The sequence below is a fragment of the Hirundo rustica genome, chromosome 1, assembly GCF_015227805.2.
Source record: "Hirundo rustica isolate bHirRus1 chromosome 1, bHirRus1.pri.v3, whole genome shotgun sequence".
Classification (NCBI taxonomy): Eukaryota; Metazoa; Chordata; class Aves; order Passeriformes; family Hirundinidae; genus Hirundo; species Hirundo rustica.
The window spans coordinates 152,056,714-152,076,660 of NC_053450.1; the positions used below are offsets into that span (position 1 = coordinate 152,056,714).

Genomic DNA, 19,947 nt, shown 5'->3' on the forward strand with positions numbered 1-19,947 from the left:
TCTTGTGGGACATCAGAAAGCAGAGATCATGTATGGTATCTGCAGGTTGCAGGGGACAAGAGGGGCTGCTCTCAGCCTCTCCTCACTGTCCCCAGTGCAATCCTTCCAGGCTTGTCCATCCCAAATGCTGACCACAGCCTAAAGGTGGTGGAAGAACAACGTAGAGCTGGGTGTTGAGGCAGGAGGGTGGGAAAGGACATGAGGGCAGCAGGCTGAAGTCATCCTCCCAGCCGTGGATGTGAAGAAGCAGAGCACAGCTCTGTCTGCAAGGCTGGGATGATGATCTGGGGATGGGGAGGAGGATACTGCTGTGTTCTGTCTGCTCCTTTGAGTGACAGGGAAGGTGCCCCAGTGTAAACAGGTCATTTGTGGTAGCTAAATAAAAATTCTCTTGGCTGCTGCCTCAGGTGCTAGTGTCTGATTTCTGCTCAAACCCAGCTTCATCCTCAGCTTTGCCAGGTGGTGAGGAGTGGGGCTGGTCTCTGTAGAGATGTGATGCAATTTGCCTGAACCCACAATGGGTGCAGAGGGGAAATGGTGTCCTTTAAAAATGCCTGTGTTGTTTTATAAAAGATTCTTGGTTTTTCACAGTCCTGTCATTTGAATGTGGTGGGGTTTTGTTGCTTTTGCTGTTGCAGAAAAGGTAAATACGGGGTGCTGCTGAGGAAAGGGGAATGTGCTACACAGACTGAGGGGTTGTACTGGCTCATTCCAAGATGGCATTTTTCTGGAATAACCCGTACCCTCCAAAGCCAGGAGTACCAAACATATCCAGGTGGCAGCAAATCTCCTGTTCCTGGAAGCTGCCAAGTCTAGTGGTCCTCTTAAGGCAAAGCCCACACACCTGGAGATTGCCCCCAGTCACCTCTCTCAATACTCCTCCTGTCCCAAGCATTGCTGCTGCCTTGTTTGGGCTCTAAGCCATCCCTCTCCAGGCTCCAGCCTTCCCCCACAGCCAGGGCTTGCACAAAGGATGCATCAGTGCTGAGGGGTTTTCTGTGAACCTTGAAAGAGGCTGGAGGGAATGGATTCAGCACAAGGAACGTGCTCCCTGGGCTCTATCTGCACCCAGCTGTGGTGCCCTGGTGCACACTGCTGGCTGTGGTTAGTGTTGTACCATCCTGGCAGTGGGAGAGAAGCTGGTCCCTGAGGAGGATGTAGCTTTGGAAAGGGTCTGGGAACCCCTCCTGAGGCTCTCAGCACCCGAAGGCTTCATCTGCAAAATGCCAAATGTAACAAAATTCCCTGTCTGCTGTGCATGAGGCACCTGCCCAGAACTTATTGGAGCTCTCTCCCCACTAAAATGTCCATGGAGCAGAGGCTGCACTGCCTCAGTCCCTGCTTGGATCTCCAAGAGTTTCCAGAGGTGTGCACAGGTTCATAACCACACACTGCAGAGCAGGGTTGGATTAAATAACAGGCCATACAGAGAGGCAGAAATGGTGCCACAAATTTCCAGACCTCCAGACTCGGCCTTGTTTGCTGAGCAACATTTCAGTCTTGGCAGGGGGGGAAAAAAAAAAAGTATATTTTAATTGTCTTGAAAAGCCCAACTGTTTAAGTTGTCTGGTTTAGGGGAATCACTGGGGTTTTCAGACTCATGGCTTGTGGTCTCAGAGGCTGGGCAGGGCCTCAGGGTAAAAACAGACTTCTTTTTTACCTGTGTCTCTGGGTAATAACCAGTCATTGGTGCAACTGTAAAAACCCTGGTTGCAGCTGAGGGGTTTCTTCAGGGTGGGCCAGAACTTTCTATAACCACCAGGTATTTTGTCCCCTTCTCCTTGTGCAGCAATTGAAAGGGAAGATCCTGGTGAAAGGCAAGAAGCTGAGCAGGCAGGAGGACCCCACCAATGGGAACAACAGCCTGGAGGCCGAGGATGTCTCTGATGAAGATGAAGCAGCTGAAATTGAAGATGAATCTGTGAAGACCAAATTAGAGCAGAAGGGAAAGGTGAGCGAAAGAAGAAATCACTGAGAAATCACTTTTTAGGTGGGTTTTGTACCATACCTAAAGAAATAAAAAAAAAGAAAAGCAGTTGAAATACAATTTTTCATGTGTTCCCAGCCAAGACAGGTCTCAGTGTGGTTTCAGCTACTCATCTGGGGATATGTAAGGGGGAATCGTTGAAATTGCTGGGGCTGAGGATCCTGGTGCTTGCTCAGCTTAATGATCTCTGTCCCAAGCTCAAACAGAGATCTTGCAGAGCCAGCCAAGCACAAAGATTGGCTTCTTTCTCTAAAATGAGACTGGAGGATCTTGCAGCAAGGACAGACCATGTAGCATTTATGGAAGCAGTGGAAGGGCACGTGTTCAATTTCTGTCTTATTTCCAGGAATCTCCTTGTCCTGGGGCAGTCATGACTTTGGCTTTTCCAGTCAAATACTTTTTTCAGTATTTTGGGATACACCTGCACCTCAGTGGCTGTTTGTTTCTGATCTGAAGGAGGGAGGGAGGGAAGATCTATGGGGAAGGGGTGGCCAGTTCCTAAAGTAGTTTGTATGATGATTTCTGGAAGGAAAAGGCTGGCCTTTACACAAGTGTTCTGCCCCATCGTGTGAGGAAATGGATTTTTCCAGCATGCAGGTTCTTGTGAAGCCCAGGCCCCTCACAGGGTGGGTTCATAGGTGACACAGACACATTTAGCCTCACTGGTGGCAAAGCTGATTGGTGTTACTCCTAGATCTGGTCTGATCTGTGTTTCCCTTTGATGTGTCTTATTTATTTCTCTGATCTCTAGTCAATAATGTGTACATCATTTTGACATCTGTCACTTGCTTTTCTTGTCCCTGATGGGAGCTGGGGACTCTCATTTGCACCAATGAATGTGGCTGTGGAGTTGGAGTCATCAAAGCATTGTGACAACTTTCTAGCTCAAAAGGAAAAAAGCCCAAGCTCAGAGGAGGTCCAAACACCCTTCTCTTCCCTTTATTTCCAGGTTTGCATGCCTGGGACCGGGACAGTATGGAAAAGTCATTGCTAAGGTTGTGCTATAAAGTTTAGCACCTGGAGACAGATGTGGGTGCTGAAATACAAATGATCCTGCAGAGAGCAGCAAGGAAGGATACCCCACCAACGTAGGGGGAATCCTTTTCCAACGTTTCCTCCACAGAGTGACACAGAGGGCACACCACCAGTCACTGGGTGTTGAAATGTGCATCTTTTTCTGGTGAAAATGGTGGAGAAGAGAAGCCCCAGGGATCCTATAGGGAAAACACAATTACCACTTTTGAGCACGACAGCAAAAACTCCGCACAAACCTCTCGCTCTCCTGTTTTTAGAGTGACACCTTGAAGCTGGCCAAGGAGCTATCAGACACAGTTGTCTACTGCAAGAGTGTCCACTTTGAAGGCTTTGATGACCCCAGCCATCCTCGTGCTTTCTATGAGATGTCATCGTTCTCGGAGAGCAAAGCTCTGAAGCTGGCTCAGGAGTCTGGTACGTGTGTTCTTCCCTCCTCTGTCCCTGTTTCCCAAAAAGGAACAGCTGCTGGTGGAAAGGGCACTCCAAAGACATGGGTTATGATCTCTTTGGTCAAACATGTCACTAAGAAAAGTGGGAAGAACTTAATATCCTCAAGGCTGTTACCAAGAAGGGCATTTTTGCAGGTGGTTCCCATTCAGCCAGACTTGCCAGGCAGAGGGAAACACACATCAGCAGCAAGAACAGATAAAAGTAACCCCATCACTGAAAGGGCCATTTTCTTCTGCTTTTCCTTTCCCTGTAGGAACCAATTTTATTCATCACAACATCAGGCACCTGAGCCGTATCTACCCTGCAGGCTGGAGGACGGATTCCTCCAACTACAGCCCCGTGGACTTGTGGAACGTCGGCTGCCAGATCGGTGGGTGTCACTGGGAGGGGGTCACCTGTCTGGGTCACCCATGATCTGGCTGTGGAGGGGCTTCAGCTGAGCAGGATCTCAAGCCCTTTGCAGCCAGAGGCCCAGCAGTCACTGGGAGAAAACAGCTGCAAACAATGCCCAGTGACTTTCCGTAGACCATTTTCTGTCTCGGCACAAATCCATTAGGAGAGGCTTTTCTGCACGTTAATGTGCAAATCCCTGCAATTTCACTGTCAGGAGAGTTATTGCCATTTAACAAAGGAGGAGGGAGCATGAACTTCATTGGTCCTGCAGCCCCCTTGGGGGCACAGGTAAGCAGTGCCCTGTTTGGCCTCAGGACAGTGCTTGGGAGTTCCCTTGGGGTACAGGAAGGCCAGACCTGAATTCAGTTTTTGGGCACTCAAAAGAAGATTTTTCAGAAGCCCTGAGTACTTTCAGCTCCCAGGAAAACCATTGTACTGCAGTTATCAAAGTCTTGCTGCAGGTGGAAAAATAGGCAAGTGCCTTAAAATGCTCTCAGCTTCCAAGTATGATGGGATATGAAGGATGTGGGACCAGCATAAATTTCGGTGTTTTAAGAGATCTCATAGATGTTGCTAAAGAGTTCAAACTCATCCTTGAGGAAATCAAGGGAGCACTGAGGAGCTGCTGGGGTCCACCTGCACTCCCTGTGTGGTTTCAGTGAGGCTGTTCACAGAGACTGTTCCAGCTTTTACATCAATGCCTTTGAAATGGTATCGACAAATTGGGAAGAATACAAGGAATGTGCCTGGCGTTAGGACAGCGGTGAGGCTTGATCTATTTTGGGCAGCAGACGATGAAGAGGTGATTTGATCCCAGCTTCTCTGCTGCCACCTGAGGAGTTCAGACAATGAGGAGCTCTCTAGTCCAAACAACAGAGGCATCGATGCCCCTTGGGGTGGCGAATGAAAACAGGCAGATCTGGGCTGGAAAGGAGGTTTAGTAATGAGGCTAAATAGCCAGAGAAATGATCTGAGAAGGATGTGCTGGCTTCACTGCAGGAGAGAACTCCTTCAGCACAGAAATGAAGATGTTTATCTAAAAGATGCAGTGGCTCTAGGTAGCATAAATTCCTTGCAGGACAATTTTTGATCCTGGGGAAGGCAGGATGGCTGTAATGGCTCCTCCTACCTGTGTCATCTCTGAATGCAAGAAATCCTCAGGGCTAGCAGGCTGCGAGGGTCAGAGTTTACCACTGCTCTTTGAAGCGTGGAAAAGCCAATGTTTATGTCCATGAAGTGCAGTTTCATGTGAACAGAATTAGCATGAAAGGATTCCTATTGATTTATCTGAGTGACTGAAGGTATTTATTTATGTTGCAGTTGCCCTAAATTTCCAGACAGCAGGCACAGAAATGGATGTGTACCAGGGTCGTTTCCAGGACAATGGGTTTTCTGGATATGTCTTAAAACCGGAATTCCTTCGGGATGAGCAAACCAAATTCAATCCAAAATCCATCACAGAAGGAACATGGGGGACAAAGAAGAAGCTCCTGCTTAAAGTAAGAATAGAAATCTGGAAACATCTCAGTAACATCAACTTTGGGGGGTGGTGTGTGGGTTGTACCTTCTCCTTCTTCTGGTCCTACCTTCAGTGTTGTCCTAATCCTACTGGTTTCCCACATTTGGGGGCTCTCTTGGATTTGGACCCTCCAGGGATCTACTCACATGTTTAATGTTGGGCAGCGGGTTAATGACAACATTTGCTGTGGTTCCAGAGCCGTGCAGGCAGACGTGCCATCAGCAGTCACCTCTGGTGTTCCCAAGTACCAGCTGGGCTCTGTGGGGACACTCAGAAAAGTTGTCTGTCCTGAAGCCATCTGGCTGGGCTGGAGCAAGGTGCTTTAGCTCATGACACCCTTCCTCTGAAGGATGTCACAGCACCAGCTCTGAAAGGGCGGCACCGGCCTCTCACAGCGCATCCTGCACTCCTGGGGAGGGAGAGGGAATCTTCCAGGGAGACCCCTCTCCTAGTGATGTCCTGACCTCTTCCCTTGTTTCCTCCACAGATAATCTCTGGTCAGCAGCTGCCAAAGGTGAACAAAAGCAAAAACTCCATTGTGGATCCCAAGGTAACGATAGAGATCCATGGCGTCCAGCAGGACAACAACAAGAAGCAGACCAAAGTCATCGAAAACAATGGTGAGGGGCTTTCCTTCAAGCTCTGCTCCCATGAGCAGGAACCTTTTCTGTTCATTGGCAAGACTGCTGCCCTGTGGGCAGACCTGCCTGGGACACCCAATCCTTCCCACACTAAGCAGATACGTGAAGTCTCCTTCTTTTGTTGAAATTCCCCATAAAACAACATCAGCCTTGTGAGTTGTTTGGGGCTGGCTGCCAGATTTGCAGAGCTAAAGCTTTGGAAGTGCTCTTTTACCTCCATGCAGTTGGATTTGAGCTGGTGTGCAGGGGTTCTCACCAGGATCTTCCCAGAGGAAGCTTCTTGTGGGGTTGATTGTATCCCAAAATTGTCACAAACTCACAAAAGATAGGTGTTGCAAGGAACTTCAGAGGTGTCTGTTCCAGCCTCTGCCCAAAGTAGGGCCATACAAAGTTTACTCAAGCTGCTCAGGGTATTGCCCAGATGAATTTTGAATATCTGAGGACCACTTCTTACCAGTCAGACATGGCTGTGACTTCCCTTTGTGCCCTGAGGGTTTGAATATTAAGGCCTTCTGCACAAACACACACACTCTGCTTTTCTGTGCGGGGTAAGAGTCAAGCACTGGAAAGCTGGTGCATATTTTCCTGCCTGCTAACAATGTTTCCCTTTTCCTCTTTCCTGTTTGAGTAAATCTGGCCTGGCTCCTAAAGCTCATGGCCATTTCCGTCGCCTACAATAATTTTTACAGCCTGTCAAGTGAAAGTTGTGTAGGGAACATTTCAGACCTGCCAGGCCTGTTCCTCAGGGCTGCTGAGCACTCCCAGCCCCGTGGCCAGCCCTTCTCTAGCTGGAACAATACTGGAATGATGCTGGAATGATAAGTGCTGCCTGGTGGAAAGCAAATCAAACAATAAAGACACCACAGGCCCATCTCAGCACTCTCAGGGCCAGGTGAAAGATCCCCATCTCACTCACAAACCCTGCATGACCAGCAGGTTCCAGGTGACATTTTGCTGTCCTTGGTCTCTGCTCTGCACAGGCAGTAGGGTTTCCAACAGGATGTGCTCTCCTGTTTGCTTCTGGGGAGCGGTTTATTGACACTGCACCTGCCATGGCCTGGAGAGAGGGCTGAGCTTGCTCTGCATTTCTTGTGTGCCAGTCCCAGCTTTGTTTTCTTTGTGATTCTGGACCACATGACCCTTATCCAGACTTGATGATGCTTTTTGTAATCAGACACTCCTCATTAACTTTTCTTGCAGACAGGGAAACTGGGGCACAGAGTGGTGCTTAGATGGATGTATCTCGAGCAGTTGGAGAGGCTTAAGGCCCCAGAAGGCTGTCTCAACACAAAAACACAGCTTTCCTCTCTTCCCTCCCCTGGTTTAGGGCTATAAAAGTTTGTGTCTGGTCCAATGGCAACCAAAGATGTCCATGTACCATCCAGCAAGAGCCTGTGGAGCAGAGCTGAGTTCCTCCCCTCTCCTGCTCCTCACTCCTTTCTAGGACCAAGGTCTGCAGTGAACAGCCCAAGCTGAAGGATTTCTTAATTCCAGGTAGTAAATCACAGTATCAAAGCTGGGAACGAGGCTCTTGGCCCCTCCTCAGAGCCAGGTCTAGGTCAGATTAGGGTGACAGTCAGGAAGAGTCTCCATCCATTTGCAAACACCTCAGACCACGTTTCTTACTGCCGCCATCTCTGACCTCCGTCCTCGTCTGTGTTGCCCAGGCTTTAACCCGAACTGGAATGAAGAGTTTACATTTGACATAGAGATCCCTGCACTTGCCCTGGTCCGGTTTGTGGTGGAAGACTTCGACATGTCCACCAAGAATGACTTCATCGGGCAGTACACCCTTCCCTTCACGAGTCTGAAGCAAGGTAAGGCCCTGCTGCCTGCTCCTCACAGCCACTGAGCCCATCACATCACAGCTCGGGTCAGAGTGGATTTTTTGTCTCCCTTTGTCACCAGAGGCCTTGGGCATGTTAATTAACCACGCTCAGAGCTCTGCCTCTGGGACCTGCCTGTTCAGGATCCCGTGGGAAACTGGGAACGAAATGCTCCGAGACAGGGAGATGTTAGTGCAGGATCTTGGCAAACATTAGCAAACACCTTTCCAACTGGACTACAGGCCGTTTTCCATCTGTGTCTCTGCTTCCAGGTTATCGCCACATCCACCTCCTGACCAAGAACGGAGACCCGTACTCCTCCTCCACCCTCTTTGTCTACGTCAGCATCCAGGACTGTGATTAGCAGCCTGGCTCCTCCAGGCCACAGTGAGCCTCCTTACAGACGTGGCAGGAATTCAGCGTATGAACCCTGCCAGTGCCAGGGTCAGTCCCCAGCACCTTCCCTGGAGCAGCACTCGGTGCTCCGTAGGACCCCTGATGTGAGACAGCCATCGACCTTCTCCCTGCTGCGTGCTGGAAACTTCCTAATGCTGCTGTTGAGATTAATCCTTTTGTACCTGTTCGACCAGTCCAGCTGTGGTTTTAGTTCACTTTGTTTTGATCTTTTTTTTTTTTTTTTTAATGTTGCTTTTAGCGAGAGGCTAGGGACTCCTTTCTTAGTGAAGTACAGCTCTTGGGTTGGGCTCGATCAGGCATCTGGGCAAAGCACCCAACATCTGTGCAAGGAAAAGTCTCCCTCCGCACTGCAATCGGTGGCCAGGTGCCAGGTGGCTTCTTGGAACTGCAGGTGTCAGGCATCTTTCACCATGTGAAGTCCTAAACGGGGACACGATTCCCCTCCTTTCTGTTACAGATTAAAAGAGAAAGCTGCACTACAAAGCCCCGTGTTATGTAACCCGAGTTTCCCTCTGTGTCCTAATAAAAAATACATGAGCACTACTCTGCCTGTGTGCCTGGCTCTCAGCCAGGCCACTTTGCATTCAAAGCCTGGCTCTCGTCCTGTGGAGGAGAAAGAACAGCAGATTTCCCTCTGACCCAAAGGGAAACCCACTCAAAGGGACCTCGGAGAAGGTCTTTTGCCAAGGACAGTGGAAACATGCTCAACTGCCAGCACGTCTTTTTTTTATTTTATTTCTTTTTCCTGTTTTTTCCTGGTTTTTTATTTTTTTTTTTTTTTTTTTTTTTTTTTAATACAGTAAAACTTCGTGTTTTTACAGAAAAATGCCAATTTTTAACAGAGAGGAAGTAGATGTTGTAAGTGCTAGCAGGTCCCAGTTGCACTGTAGAGGTAACCCAGCACAGGAGTGTTGTGAAAAGAGCACAGTATTTATGGCAACAAGTGATTTGTCTTCAAGTAGAACTACAGAGTTAAGGGAATATTGTTGAAATAAAATAATATATACTTTGAAGTGCCAACTGTGTTACTAACAGTATGTTAGACTATTAAAAGTTTAAAAAAAAAAATTCTGCAAGCGTTCATTTACTTGCCACTATTTGCCCCTTTTTCCTACTTGAATGCAACATAAATTAATTTGGAGGCAGACCTGTTTAATTTCTTAAATTATCAGGCTTCCTGGGGGCTCTGATCCCTGTGGTGAAGATGAGGGGCTGATACCAAAGATGTTAATGTCCTTTGAAACATAGGCTGGTCATCTTAATTTTTTAGTCCAAAATAGCCTGGGTTTAGTAATTCCTAAGCTCACTGCAAAGCTGGGTTTCTTTTAGTCCTCCCTGTAGTTTGTTATGCTGCAGTGAACATTGCTGGACACATTGATTTTTCCTCTTGCCTACAATGCTGTGTGATGCTGTAGACCATTGCCAGATTAAATGTGAATTAAACCCTCGAAGGCTGATACTGCATTAACAACCAGCCAGGTGGAAGAGCTCATGAGTGGCCCTGGAGGCAGAGCAGGGGGCCCTGCAGTGACACGAGCTCTCCCAGGTCACCTCTGGGATGGGGCACATTGTTGGAGACACCTTTGAAGGCCAAGAATGGAACATCCATGACTCCAGGGACGGCCTGAGTTTGGTCCCTGCTCCCAGTGTGCTCCCAGCACTTTGTTTTAGGGAGCCATGGGATGAAAAGGTGGTGAAAAGTGCTCCTGTCCCCTCTTGTATCAGCACCAGCTCTTATGGGGCAAGTTAGAAAGAAATTCTTGTCAGTGAGAGCAGTGAGGCGCTGGAAGAGGTTTCCCAGAGGAGCTGTGGATGCCCCATCACTGGGAATGTTCAAGGCTGCTTTGGCTGAGGCTCTGAGCAACCTGGGATAGTGGAAGGTGTCTCTGTCCATGGCACGGGATTGGAACTGGATGATCTTTAAGGTGCTTCCCAATGCAAACCATTCTGTGATTCTATTCTTCTGTGAAGCCAGATCAACCCTCTGGGTTGGCTGTGAACATGCTGCTTGCATTTTTTGGGGGTGGCAGGATTAGATTTTTGTTGGATTATCGTGCTAAAGCCCTCACCTGCCTGTTCTGGCTGGCACTAGAGAAGTGGGGGACCAGATGGCCAGGGTGAGGGTGGGCTTGGATAAATTGCACATCCAAGAGAGGCTGGGTTTTCCTCTGCCTGTTTTGCACTTAAAGGTAGGCAAGATCCTCGGGGAGAAAAAACATCCCTGATCAGGTAGGAACAGTTGGGGAAAGCTACTATAGCCAGGTGGGAGAGGAGCTGAGATGGAGATGGGGTGGGCAGAGCATGGTGACAATGCTGCAAGGTCTCCTCTCTCCCCAGAGGAAGGGACATGGCCCATGTTGTTATCAAGTGAGCTCATCTCTGAACAGATTAGGAAGTGCTGGAGCTCCACTGGAGGGAAGAGCTCTGGGAAAAAAGAGCAGGAGAAACAGGACATGGCCACCAGCACAGCAAAAGGCACCAAAGGGAGGAGGTGGGAGAGGATCTTTCCTTTAGAAACTGGGGAGTAAAAGCAGCTCTTCCATGAGAAGAGGAGTGCAGCAGCAGTCTCCATCAAGCCCAGGTATCAGAAGACTCCGTAGTCTGTGAAATCCCAGGCTGGTTCCTGAGTGCTGGCAGGAGCACTCTCCACTCGTGTTGGTGAGCGTGGTCACAGGAATTAAAGCAGTTTGTAGCAAACTGGCCTGATCTCTATAATCTGTATTTTGGCTGGTCTTCATTTGATTGTGTGAAGCATGTTAGGCCCACTGGGAGGTGGCATTCCTGCATCTTACTGAGGAGCACATGCAATTCATTAATTTGGGAGCTGGCAGCAGCGCTCCTCAGCGAGGCAAGGTAAATATTGCTGATTCCAGCAGTGCCAACAGAGGTTGAAACATGGAGAATGTGCACTGATTGCGTCTCTCGTGAACACAGCAGGAGCAATCACACGGGTAATTCAACTGATTTGTGTCTGTGGTTGGCACTTAACTTACTCTGCACAGGAGTCCCAGTGGGTTTTGGGCTGGACCCTCAGGCAGAAATGGGATGAAGTGGTGGTAGGAACAGGGACATCATTCAAAATAAATAAACCCCAACCCATTGCTAACTACCAGTTCTTAAACACAAAGTTCTATCCAGAAGACCCCATCACCTGGAGGTCCCTGCTCCAGCCCAGCCAGATGGTGACACTTCAGCACAATGATGTGCTCCTGGGTGTTGAGTGAGAACTTTTTGCCCCTCAATCAACAGCCTGGAGCTGCCCAGCTCCATGCCCACATCTCTGCAGCAGTGCTGGGCAGTCAGGCCAGCTGCTGAACTGCCAGGTACTGCTGCTCACTGGCAATGCTCCTTCAGGGGCAGGCTACATGGGCACAGGGGCACAAATGGCCCAAGCTACATGGAGTTTGGGAACAGAAGGGGCCCTACCTCCTCAGATTGTTATTTTCTTAAAAAAAAAAAAAACAAGAAAATTCCACTGATTAACAGGTGTTTGAAGGATCTGTGGCCCTGCAGAGCTTTTATCTGCTGCCATCCTACCCCCCATGCTGATCAAGGACACTTCCAGTGCTGCTTCTGGGTGTTTATTTGGAATCACTGATCAGGTTAGAAATGGAGTAAAGCTGCAAACCCACACTGTCTGAGTTTTTAAGGCGGTGTTTCTTCCTTTAGTTTACAGTTCTATCCTGTAATCACTGCTTGCTCACATTTCCCACTTCCCTCTCCCGTCAGACTGATCCCATGGTGTGGAACCAGCACTCTCAGCCCCATGGACATCACAGGGATGGAGCCCTGATAAAAGCTCCAGTAGGACACCCTCTGCCTCAGGTCATACCCAAAACCCTCCTGGCTTCCTCCAGCCTCTGATCTGTGGGCAGGTGGACTCTGACATTCACCTGGCCATGGTCAGGGAGGCCAGGTGAGATTGCCTGAATGAGAAAAAAAAAGTAGACAGAGTCTTGTTTGGCAGTCAAAAATTGACATTTGTGTCTAGCCTTTAGTGTCATCATCCTCTTGAAACAGATCAGCTAATAAATAGGCTCAAAATAATTGGGTTTTTTCCCCCAAACTAGGTTCTCATGTGCTTTACCCGCCCTGGGCCATGCATGTTAATCTGGAACTTGTTCTTGCTGTTATTTGGTGAGTAGTTTTTCTAAAAGGTGAGAACTGTCTGGTGTCACTCCACAGACTACCCCATCGGGCATCTGGCTACTCCAGCATCTTTTTCCTGACCTCAAGGCTCCCCCTCCATCCTCTTAGGGCTTCCTCCTCCTCTCCCCACCCAGAATTTACACAGCAGCTGCAAATGGCCTTTGTCTAGACTAACTTTAAACTTCTATAAATGAAAGAAGATCATGGCCTTGTGCATGTGGCAATTTGCGAAAGGGAAGGAAAGATGAGGCTACAATGCAGTTGTGTGGCACACACTTGTCTTCATGGCTATCAGCAAAAATGTGTCAGGAAGAGGCAAAAACATCCTGTCAAAGCTGCTCCTGGAAAAAAGGTTTTGCCTCCTGGAGTTCTGGGTTTGCAGGGAGAAAGGAGTCATCCTCTGAACAGTGGCTGCTGGAATAACTGTGTTGGATTGGGGTGCTGGGTTGGGATCATTGAGCAAACGCCTGCACTTCTTTCCTGCAGCTCCTAAAGGAGCAGGGGTTGGTCCCAGAGTCATCAGATGCAGTCTCAGAAGAGTCCAAATTGTTTCTTCTCGTTCTGCTGCTTCCATTTGGGCATCTGGTAGAACTCATCCTTAGACTTCCCAAAGATATCGTGGAAATCAGCATCAGAGAGATAGCACTGCAGTGAAGAGGAAGAAAGGATGGGTCAGCTTTGGATTTTGCAGAGCCTGGTTCACCCCCACAGCTGCATCCCCTCCCCACTGTGCCAGTGCTGACCTCTGACTCCAGACCAGCAGCTCCTGTTCAGCTCCCTGTCCTCGTGGTGGGAAATGGAACATCCCAGCCGACTGTTCCTCATCCCACTTCCCAAAGCACCAGGGGAATAAAAGCCCACCAGCCCAAAGAGATGTTCCAGTTTTGAGGAATTAGCATGCTCTGGCTGGAATTTAGTCCCTGCTGATCATACTGTGGCCAGGACAGTTTATGGTCCACCAGGGAAGCTCTGCTGGCCGGAGTTTTGGGGGGTTCCTTAGGCAGTGATTCACAGTGAAAGCATCTCCCCCTCGCTCAGTCCCCTCCCCTAAAATATTCCCTGGAAATGTCCACTCCCATTGCTGGAAATACGAGGTTGCAGAAAGCAGGCTCATCAGGGATACTGACAAAGGCCCTGTGGGAATGGGAGGTTGAGTTTTTTCCTGGCATTTTGGGTGGAAGAACCCGTGTAGAGCCCAGCTGTAGATCGTGACTCTGGCTGTGGGTGTTGGCCATTGCCAGATCTGTTGGGCAAGACATTGGTCAAACAAGGATTACAGGGAGTAGAAGGAATCACTCCTCCATCCCCCACATCATCTTGCTTGGATTTAGCTGCTGACACTGCCAAAATTCTTGGGCTATGGGAAAACTGGGATGTGTAATTTCTTCTGGAATTGAAAACTGCTGAAATGAAAGCTTTCTGACAATTAAAAAAAAAACCCCACCAAACAATCCCTTCTGAGAGGAGTTTCAAGTGAAAACATTCACCTACAGCTCAAGCAAAATGCAAATCCTGGCTTTGTTCTCAGCTGTGTCACCTTGTCCCTCTGTCCCTGTGAGGACAGAAGTTGGGTGGCAAAGCAAAACATTTCCACCAGAAGAAAACATTTTCTAAAAATTACTTCTAAATATTTTTTTTCCTGCCACAGAAACCCCATAATTATTTCAGCTAGGCTAAAACCACCACAAGGTGTCCCTGTCCACAGCAGGGGGTTGGAACGAGATGACCTTTAAGGTCCCTTCCAACCCAGCCCGTTCCATACTTCTGTGAACTTCCTCACACAAAGCTCCTGCTTTTGGTGACACCTGTGCATCCTGCCAGTGACCCCTCGAGTCTGAGCAGGACTTGGAAGTCTAAAGCACACTTAGCCAGCTCCAAGTTAAGTCAGAAAGGCACCAAACCAGCAATTCTGTCACCTCTTTTTTAGTGGGATCCACGCCTTCAGGAAGTTCATCCACCGTCCTGTGCATCAGCACCTCTCGGGAGTAAATCCCCTCCCCGTTGGGCACAGGGCTGCTGTGGCTGTTGCTGTTGTGGTTGTTGCTGTTGCTGTAGCTGTTGCTGTCACTGTGGCTGAAGTGAGATTTGTACTCCGAGGAGGCATTTGCTGTACCTGAACCAGCCACGCTGGTGGTGCTGAGGGTCCTCTTGTTCAGGCTGAGGTTGTTCAGGTCCTGCCAAATGGAGGAAAACATGTCGTGATGAGATGCTCGGGCAGAGAAAGTTGGGGATGATCCCAGGATCTTTCTGCTGGGGTTGTGGGGGACTGTTTCTGGCACAGAGTATCTGTAGCTCCAAAGCAGCAAGGGGAAAGTCCCAACTAAAGCGTTAGTGCAGTGCCTCCCTAAGTGCTACACCTTGGTGTGTTAGGACTGCTAAAAGCACACACTAATGAGAGCTCTCACAAAGAACTGAGGATACTTACAGCAGTCTCATTCTTCTCAAGAAAACATCAGGGGAAGGCACATGTGGGACGACAGAAGGTGAGGTTAGATATCTGCCATGTCTAATGCACCTAAAGTTCCTGCACACCCCTCCCTGATGAGCCATCTCTCCTCATCCAAACCTGCCACTTCCTTCCAGCCTTCATCCTGACCCTGCCCAGGGCAGAACTGACCCCTGTGACAATGGCATTTGGGACTGTTGGGACCTCATGTACTTTGGAGGATCCCCCACGGGCTGTGCCCTTCTTGACCAGGGGACCCTTGTTTGAGGTCTCAGGGCCTCCACCACTGTAAACTATTCACAAAACACTCAACTGCACCCTCTTAGAGCTGCACACATCTGAATTTGTTCTGCATTCGAGCAGCTGAACCATGTCCTGCTCACAGATGCCTCTGGGCAGGACTGGAAAAGGCCCAGGAGGTCTGGGTGCATTTATGAGTAATTTATCACATCTCCCTCTGCTTCCCACAGAGGAGCACAGCTCTGATGCTGGCAGCCTGAGGTTCCCATCCCTGCCCTGATCCTGGTGTCCCCTCCTTTGTGCAAACAGGCTGGGGGATGTGGTGGTGTGTGAACCCAGGTGTTTCCTACTTGTATGGCCAAGACACAACTCACCACTTTGATCTCTGATATGGCCGACACGTCTCCCAAGCTGTTCTTCATTTCCTCGTAGGACTTGCCGTCCTAAAGGGAAAGAGAGAGTTGTAAGAGCCATGGGCTGCCTTCAGCCCACACTCCTGGTCTCTAACCCACACTCCTGGGTCGGGAGATCATGGATTTTAAAGCCCAGTGATGGCCACTGATGTGGCAGCTCCTGCAAACCTCAGCCCCTGCAATCAGAAGTCTGCCAGAATCTGAGCTTTCACTTGAAAACATAGAAAAAAAAATGGACTTCAGCCTATGTTCTTGTACAATAACAGATGAAACCAGGAAATTTAAAGACTTTGGAGCAGAAGGCAAATGAAAAGAAATAATATTTACTGCTGGATTTAAATATTTTTAAAATTTTTGATGAATCTTGCAATGCCTGAAATAATATTCCTTTTTTCCAACCTTCCTGATTCATTTAGCTAAAACAACAGATTTTTTTCAAAGACTCAAGTCCTGTCTTCTTCTCATTAGGTGCCATGTATTATGAGATTCCACTTATTTTCTATTAAAAAAATGGAATATGTTAGATAAATTGGCAAGGCTCATGACTGTGTTTTCCTAAGCAGCCAGGAGATGTCAGTTGTTAACACAATCATCCAACAAAGTTTCCCAACAAGAACAAGCAACATAAACACATGGACTGCAGAGAAAACAGATTTAGACCCAAAACTGAGCAAAGAACACACACCAGATGTTTCTGGGATGTCAACAGTTTGGATGGTTTGTCTGTAGTTGCTGAAGCTGCCTACAGGGGATATTTTTAGAGGCACATATTTTATGAGCTGTATCCTTGTTTTTCAGCAGTTCCTTGGGGAAAAAAAAAAAAAATAAAACAAACCCACAAGTTTTGACCTTTTTTCTAAGCATCAACATATTTTCAAGGGTCATTGTGAGTTGCTGTCTTATCTCTCCAGATCCAGCTGTCAAGACTGGATCTACCACCACATGGATTGGGAAGAAAGACAATGCAAACCCAGATACAGGAAATAAAATATCTCTGTAAGAGTTTTCCTGCAGTGGGAAGCCCTGGGGAAAGAGGGGAGAAAGGAATTTTTCTTTCCCACTCATCTCCTGGGGCAGTTTTCCATTTCTATATAGGGAGGAGCTGGTATTTGTAACTCTGCTTTTGAAGGCCGGTGTGCAGGGACCAAGGGTGACCTTGCTCAGGAGCTCCTGGGCTTTCCACAAACCTGAACACGAGACCTGTCTGCTCACATCTTTCATTTCACCACAGTTTGCTGTTAAAGCTGGGTCATAAATTTGCCTCTGTGGCTGCATTTTCAACAATGAACTTCTGTTGGTTTGGTTGTTTTGTTTTTTTTTTCTTTATGACATGGGTGGGTCTGTTTTCCCTCTGAACTCGATTTTACAACTCATAGTCCCCCACCTCTTTTTGTCTGAAATCAAAAGCTTGATTTGGAACCTAATATTTATACGCACATTTTCAAGAGCCTCAGTTTCACCACACAGGTACTTTTTTTTGGTGAAGGAGCAGAAGATGCTCAAACAGCACCAGGAACTCGTGTCCCTGCACATGGCAACAGGTTGGAACTGGATGATCTTTAAGATTCCTTCCAACCCAAGCCATTCCATGATTTTGTGAAGCTCAGGTTTCACTGCATGCATCCCATATTCACTGACAACAACACCCTCCAGGCACCGCTGAGAACCCCAGAGGGCTTCCCCAGCAACTTACACTCCATTTGTAGGGGTCCCAAGCGTTGAACCATCCTGTGAAGTTGAGGGGCTCATAGCCCTGCTTCACCAGGATGATGGGAGTTGCCAAGTCCCTCCCAGCTGGATGGGTCTTGAGATACTCCTTAGCTGAGGCAATTGCCTCGTTCCTCTCCTGTGCGTTGGAGGCTTTGCCGACCCAAAGGAAAATCTGCAAGGGGAGAAGGTGTTGGAGGTCACTGAGGCATCAGCACCTGTGCAGGCACAGCTGTTTGTTCTCCCCTGCCAGTGGGAGCAGGGATAAGATTGGAAATGTGTTTTCCCAACAGTCCCCTGTGATTCTGAGTCCCGATTTACCCCCAGCCAAGGAAGGTTTTGCTTTTGAGACAGGCATGGAGCATAAATATTTCAGGTAACAGCTCTTGTATGTTTCAAGGTGGCTGAACCTGGTCACAGGCCGAGACCCAACTCAATAAACACCAACTAAAGCCACAGTCTGCTATAAAATATGCCTGAGAAGGGGAGGAGGCTTTTTCTGACCTCTTCCCATGTGTCCAGCAGCATGACATCGTCTTCATCCAGGTCCTCCTGGCAGAACCCGACCACCTCCGTCATGATGAAGCGACCCGTCTGGTTGGAGCACTCAAAGAGGCGAGGCTGGTAGTGCGTGCTCTGCTCCTGGAACCTGCCTCACGCATGGCAGGGGAGGAAAAAGCGAGAAAGGTGGAAATCTTTCCCTCCTGGCTTACAGCAGGGCCCTGAAGCTACTTGTCCTGGCCTTGAAGGAAGAGGCAGAACATGGCAGCACTCATCGAAAGGCCTGAAAGTCAGCAGTGTCAGGTATCAGGGGATTCTCAGACTATTTTAATGGTTTTCAAAGGTAATTTTTTTCTCCACCAAAAAGGGAAAAGTGGAACCCTTCCCTCATTGTGGCAATGAGGCTGATGTGAGGTGAAAGCCACACCATATCTCTTTTTTGCAAACCATCACTGGCCCAGAGGACTGGAGAAATCCATGTTGTCCAAAGCAGATCTAGTTCTTGTGATTCTCCTGGGGCTGCTGCTGATAATGGCTGGAAATGGAGCATGTGGTTGCTGCAGCCCTCAGGATGAGATATGGGATAGGTTTACTGGGGAGAAAGGATGAGATATGGGATAGGTTTACTGGGGAGAAAGGATGAGATATGGGATAGGTTTACTGGGGAGAAAGGAGGATGTAGCACACCCTTCTCTGCAGGATTTGGACCTGTAGCTCCCACTTCAGAACTCCTGGCCCAAAAGGCAGGAAAGAAACACCTAGGTGTGGTTTCTGACCAAGCTCTTGGTGATATTCTGGCCTCATGCTCCCTTTATTGAGGACACAGTATCAAAGTTTTCACTTCCCTGAAAAGTTTTGATCCCTTGCTTAATGTCCCCTGGCCAGGCCTAGAGGAACAAGCCGGTCACTATTACCTCTTTTCACTGGCATAAGGTGCTTTGCCTCCCAGAGCTTCCCAGAACTCTGCTGGCTCCTGTCCTTCCAGAATGGTGTGCTTGTCCCGTCTGGAAACAATGTCAGCCACCATTTTTGCCATCTCCCGCTCATCTCCGCTGCATCCCTGTGTTCAGGACAAAAGATTGAGGCACAGTTAGGGGCAGACTGGCAAAACTTATCCGTGGCTTTGTTCTCTGGAGAGCTTCAGGCCTGCTTGAATGCTCTTGAGCTGATCACTCAGAATCCATTTCTAGCCCTTGAAAGGACATTTAGTGTAGCCAATGGCACCCAGAGCAAAACTCGCAGAATGGCAGAATGATTTGGGTTGAGAAGGACTTTAAAGATCATCAGGAACAGCTTCCACTTCGAACAGGATGCCCCAAGCCATATCCAACCTGGCTTTGAACACTTCCAGGGATGAGGCATCCACAAGTTCTCTGGCTTGGTTTGATCTACCATCTCATCCTGACACGGCTGAAACAAGACAAATGAATTTGCTCTCCTCCTGGCTGATTCCTTACAGCTGGAAAATCTGGGATAATTTATACACGTGAAAGCTGTATGAACCTCTACAATGAGGTGGGGGAAACCCCCAGCAGTGGTTACTTTTGTAGGGAGGGCTGTTACTGCTGACCCTTCACAGACAGAGCTCTTTCCTGCGTGCACTTTCCTCACAGAATCATTGAGTCATTAAGGTTGAAAAATACCTTTAACATCATGAAGTCCAACCATCAGCCCAGCACCACTAAATCATGTCATCAAATGCCACATCCACAAGTTTCTTGAATACTTTTGACTCCACCACTGCCATGGGCAGCCTGTTCCAGTGCTTGACATCCCCTTTCTGTGAAGAAATCTTTCCTAATATCGAGTATTAACCTCCCCTGGCACAACTTGAGGCTGTTTCTCCACTGAATTAATGGGCCACATGCCCAAGGATTCATCTCCAGGACCCAGCAGAGGCAGGAGACTCCAGGCCCACCTCAGCAATTTCAGATTCCTTTGGCTTCCTCCCCGTGTCTCGCTGCAGCCTCACCTTCCCACACCACAGGTAGCAGACTTGGCTGGTGGTCAGCAGGAAGACATCATTGGAGTTGAGGGAGGAGGCTCGGGCTGGCACCTCTGTGGCCTTGGTGTTCACCTCATCCGTGCCCCTCACCTGGAAGAGGCGGATCGCCGGCTCGGGGGTGCTCTTCTGAGCCCGGCTCGTGCCGCCCTGCAAGGACACAGAGGGAAGGGTGATACCAGGAGGCAAGGAGGACACGCAGATCCAGGGAGTGACTGATC

At 48.7% G+C, this 19,947-nt stretch overlaps 2 protein-coding genes across 3 annotated transcripts in view; one reads left to right on the forward strand and one right to left on the reverse strand.

The window, feature by feature from the left end:
- The window catches only part of PLCD1 (phospholipase C delta 1), a 50,822-nt gene extending 41,267 nt beyond the window's left edge, over nucleotides 1-9,555 (forward strand). For both annotated transcript variants that reach the window (XM_040080608.2, XM_040080598.2), the window contains exons 9-15: nucleotides 1,790-1,951; nucleotides 3,280-3,436; nucleotides 3,726-3,842; nucleotides 5,186-5,364; nucleotides 5,872-6,004; nucleotides 7,693-7,842; nucleotides 8,124-9,555. In XM_040080608.2, coding sequence (XP_039936542.1) covers nucleotides 1,790-1,951; nucleotides 3,280-3,436; nucleotides 3,726-3,842; nucleotides 5,186-5,364; nucleotides 5,872-6,004; nucleotides 7,693-7,842; nucleotides 8,124-8,215 — 990 coding nt within the window. In that variant the 3' untranslated portion in view covers nucleotides 8,216-9,555. The remainder of the gene's footprint in view (nucleotides 1-1,789; nucleotides 1,952-3,279; nucleotides 3,437-3,725; nucleotides 3,843-5,185; nucleotides 5,365-5,871; nucleotides 6,005-7,692; nucleotides 7,843-8,123) is intronic.
- A 2,280-nt stretch (nucleotides 9,556-11,835) lies between these two features.
- The window catches only part of VILL (villin like), a 34,689-nt gene continuing 26,577 nt past the window's right edge, over nucleotides 11,836-19,947 (reverse strand). The window contains exons 14-20 of the mRNA XM_040061321.1: nucleotides 19,697-19,876; nucleotides 18,639-18,784; nucleotides 17,728-17,872; nucleotides 17,210-17,398; nucleotides 15,478-15,546; nucleotides 14,334-14,591; nucleotides 11,836-13,062 (exon numbers count right to left, since the gene is read on the reverse strand). Of these exons, the coding sequence (XP_039917255.1) occupies nucleotides 12,949-13,062; nucleotides 14,334-14,591; nucleotides 15,478-15,546; nucleotides 17,210-17,398; nucleotides 17,728-17,872; nucleotides 18,639-18,784; nucleotides 19,697-19,876 (1,101 nt within the window). The 3' untranslated portion in view covers nucleotides 11,836-12,948. The remainder of the gene's footprint in view (nucleotides 13,063-14,333; nucleotides 14,592-15,477; nucleotides 15,547-17,209; nucleotides 17,399-17,727; nucleotides 17,873-18,638; nucleotides 18,785-19,696; nucleotides 19,877-19,947) is intronic.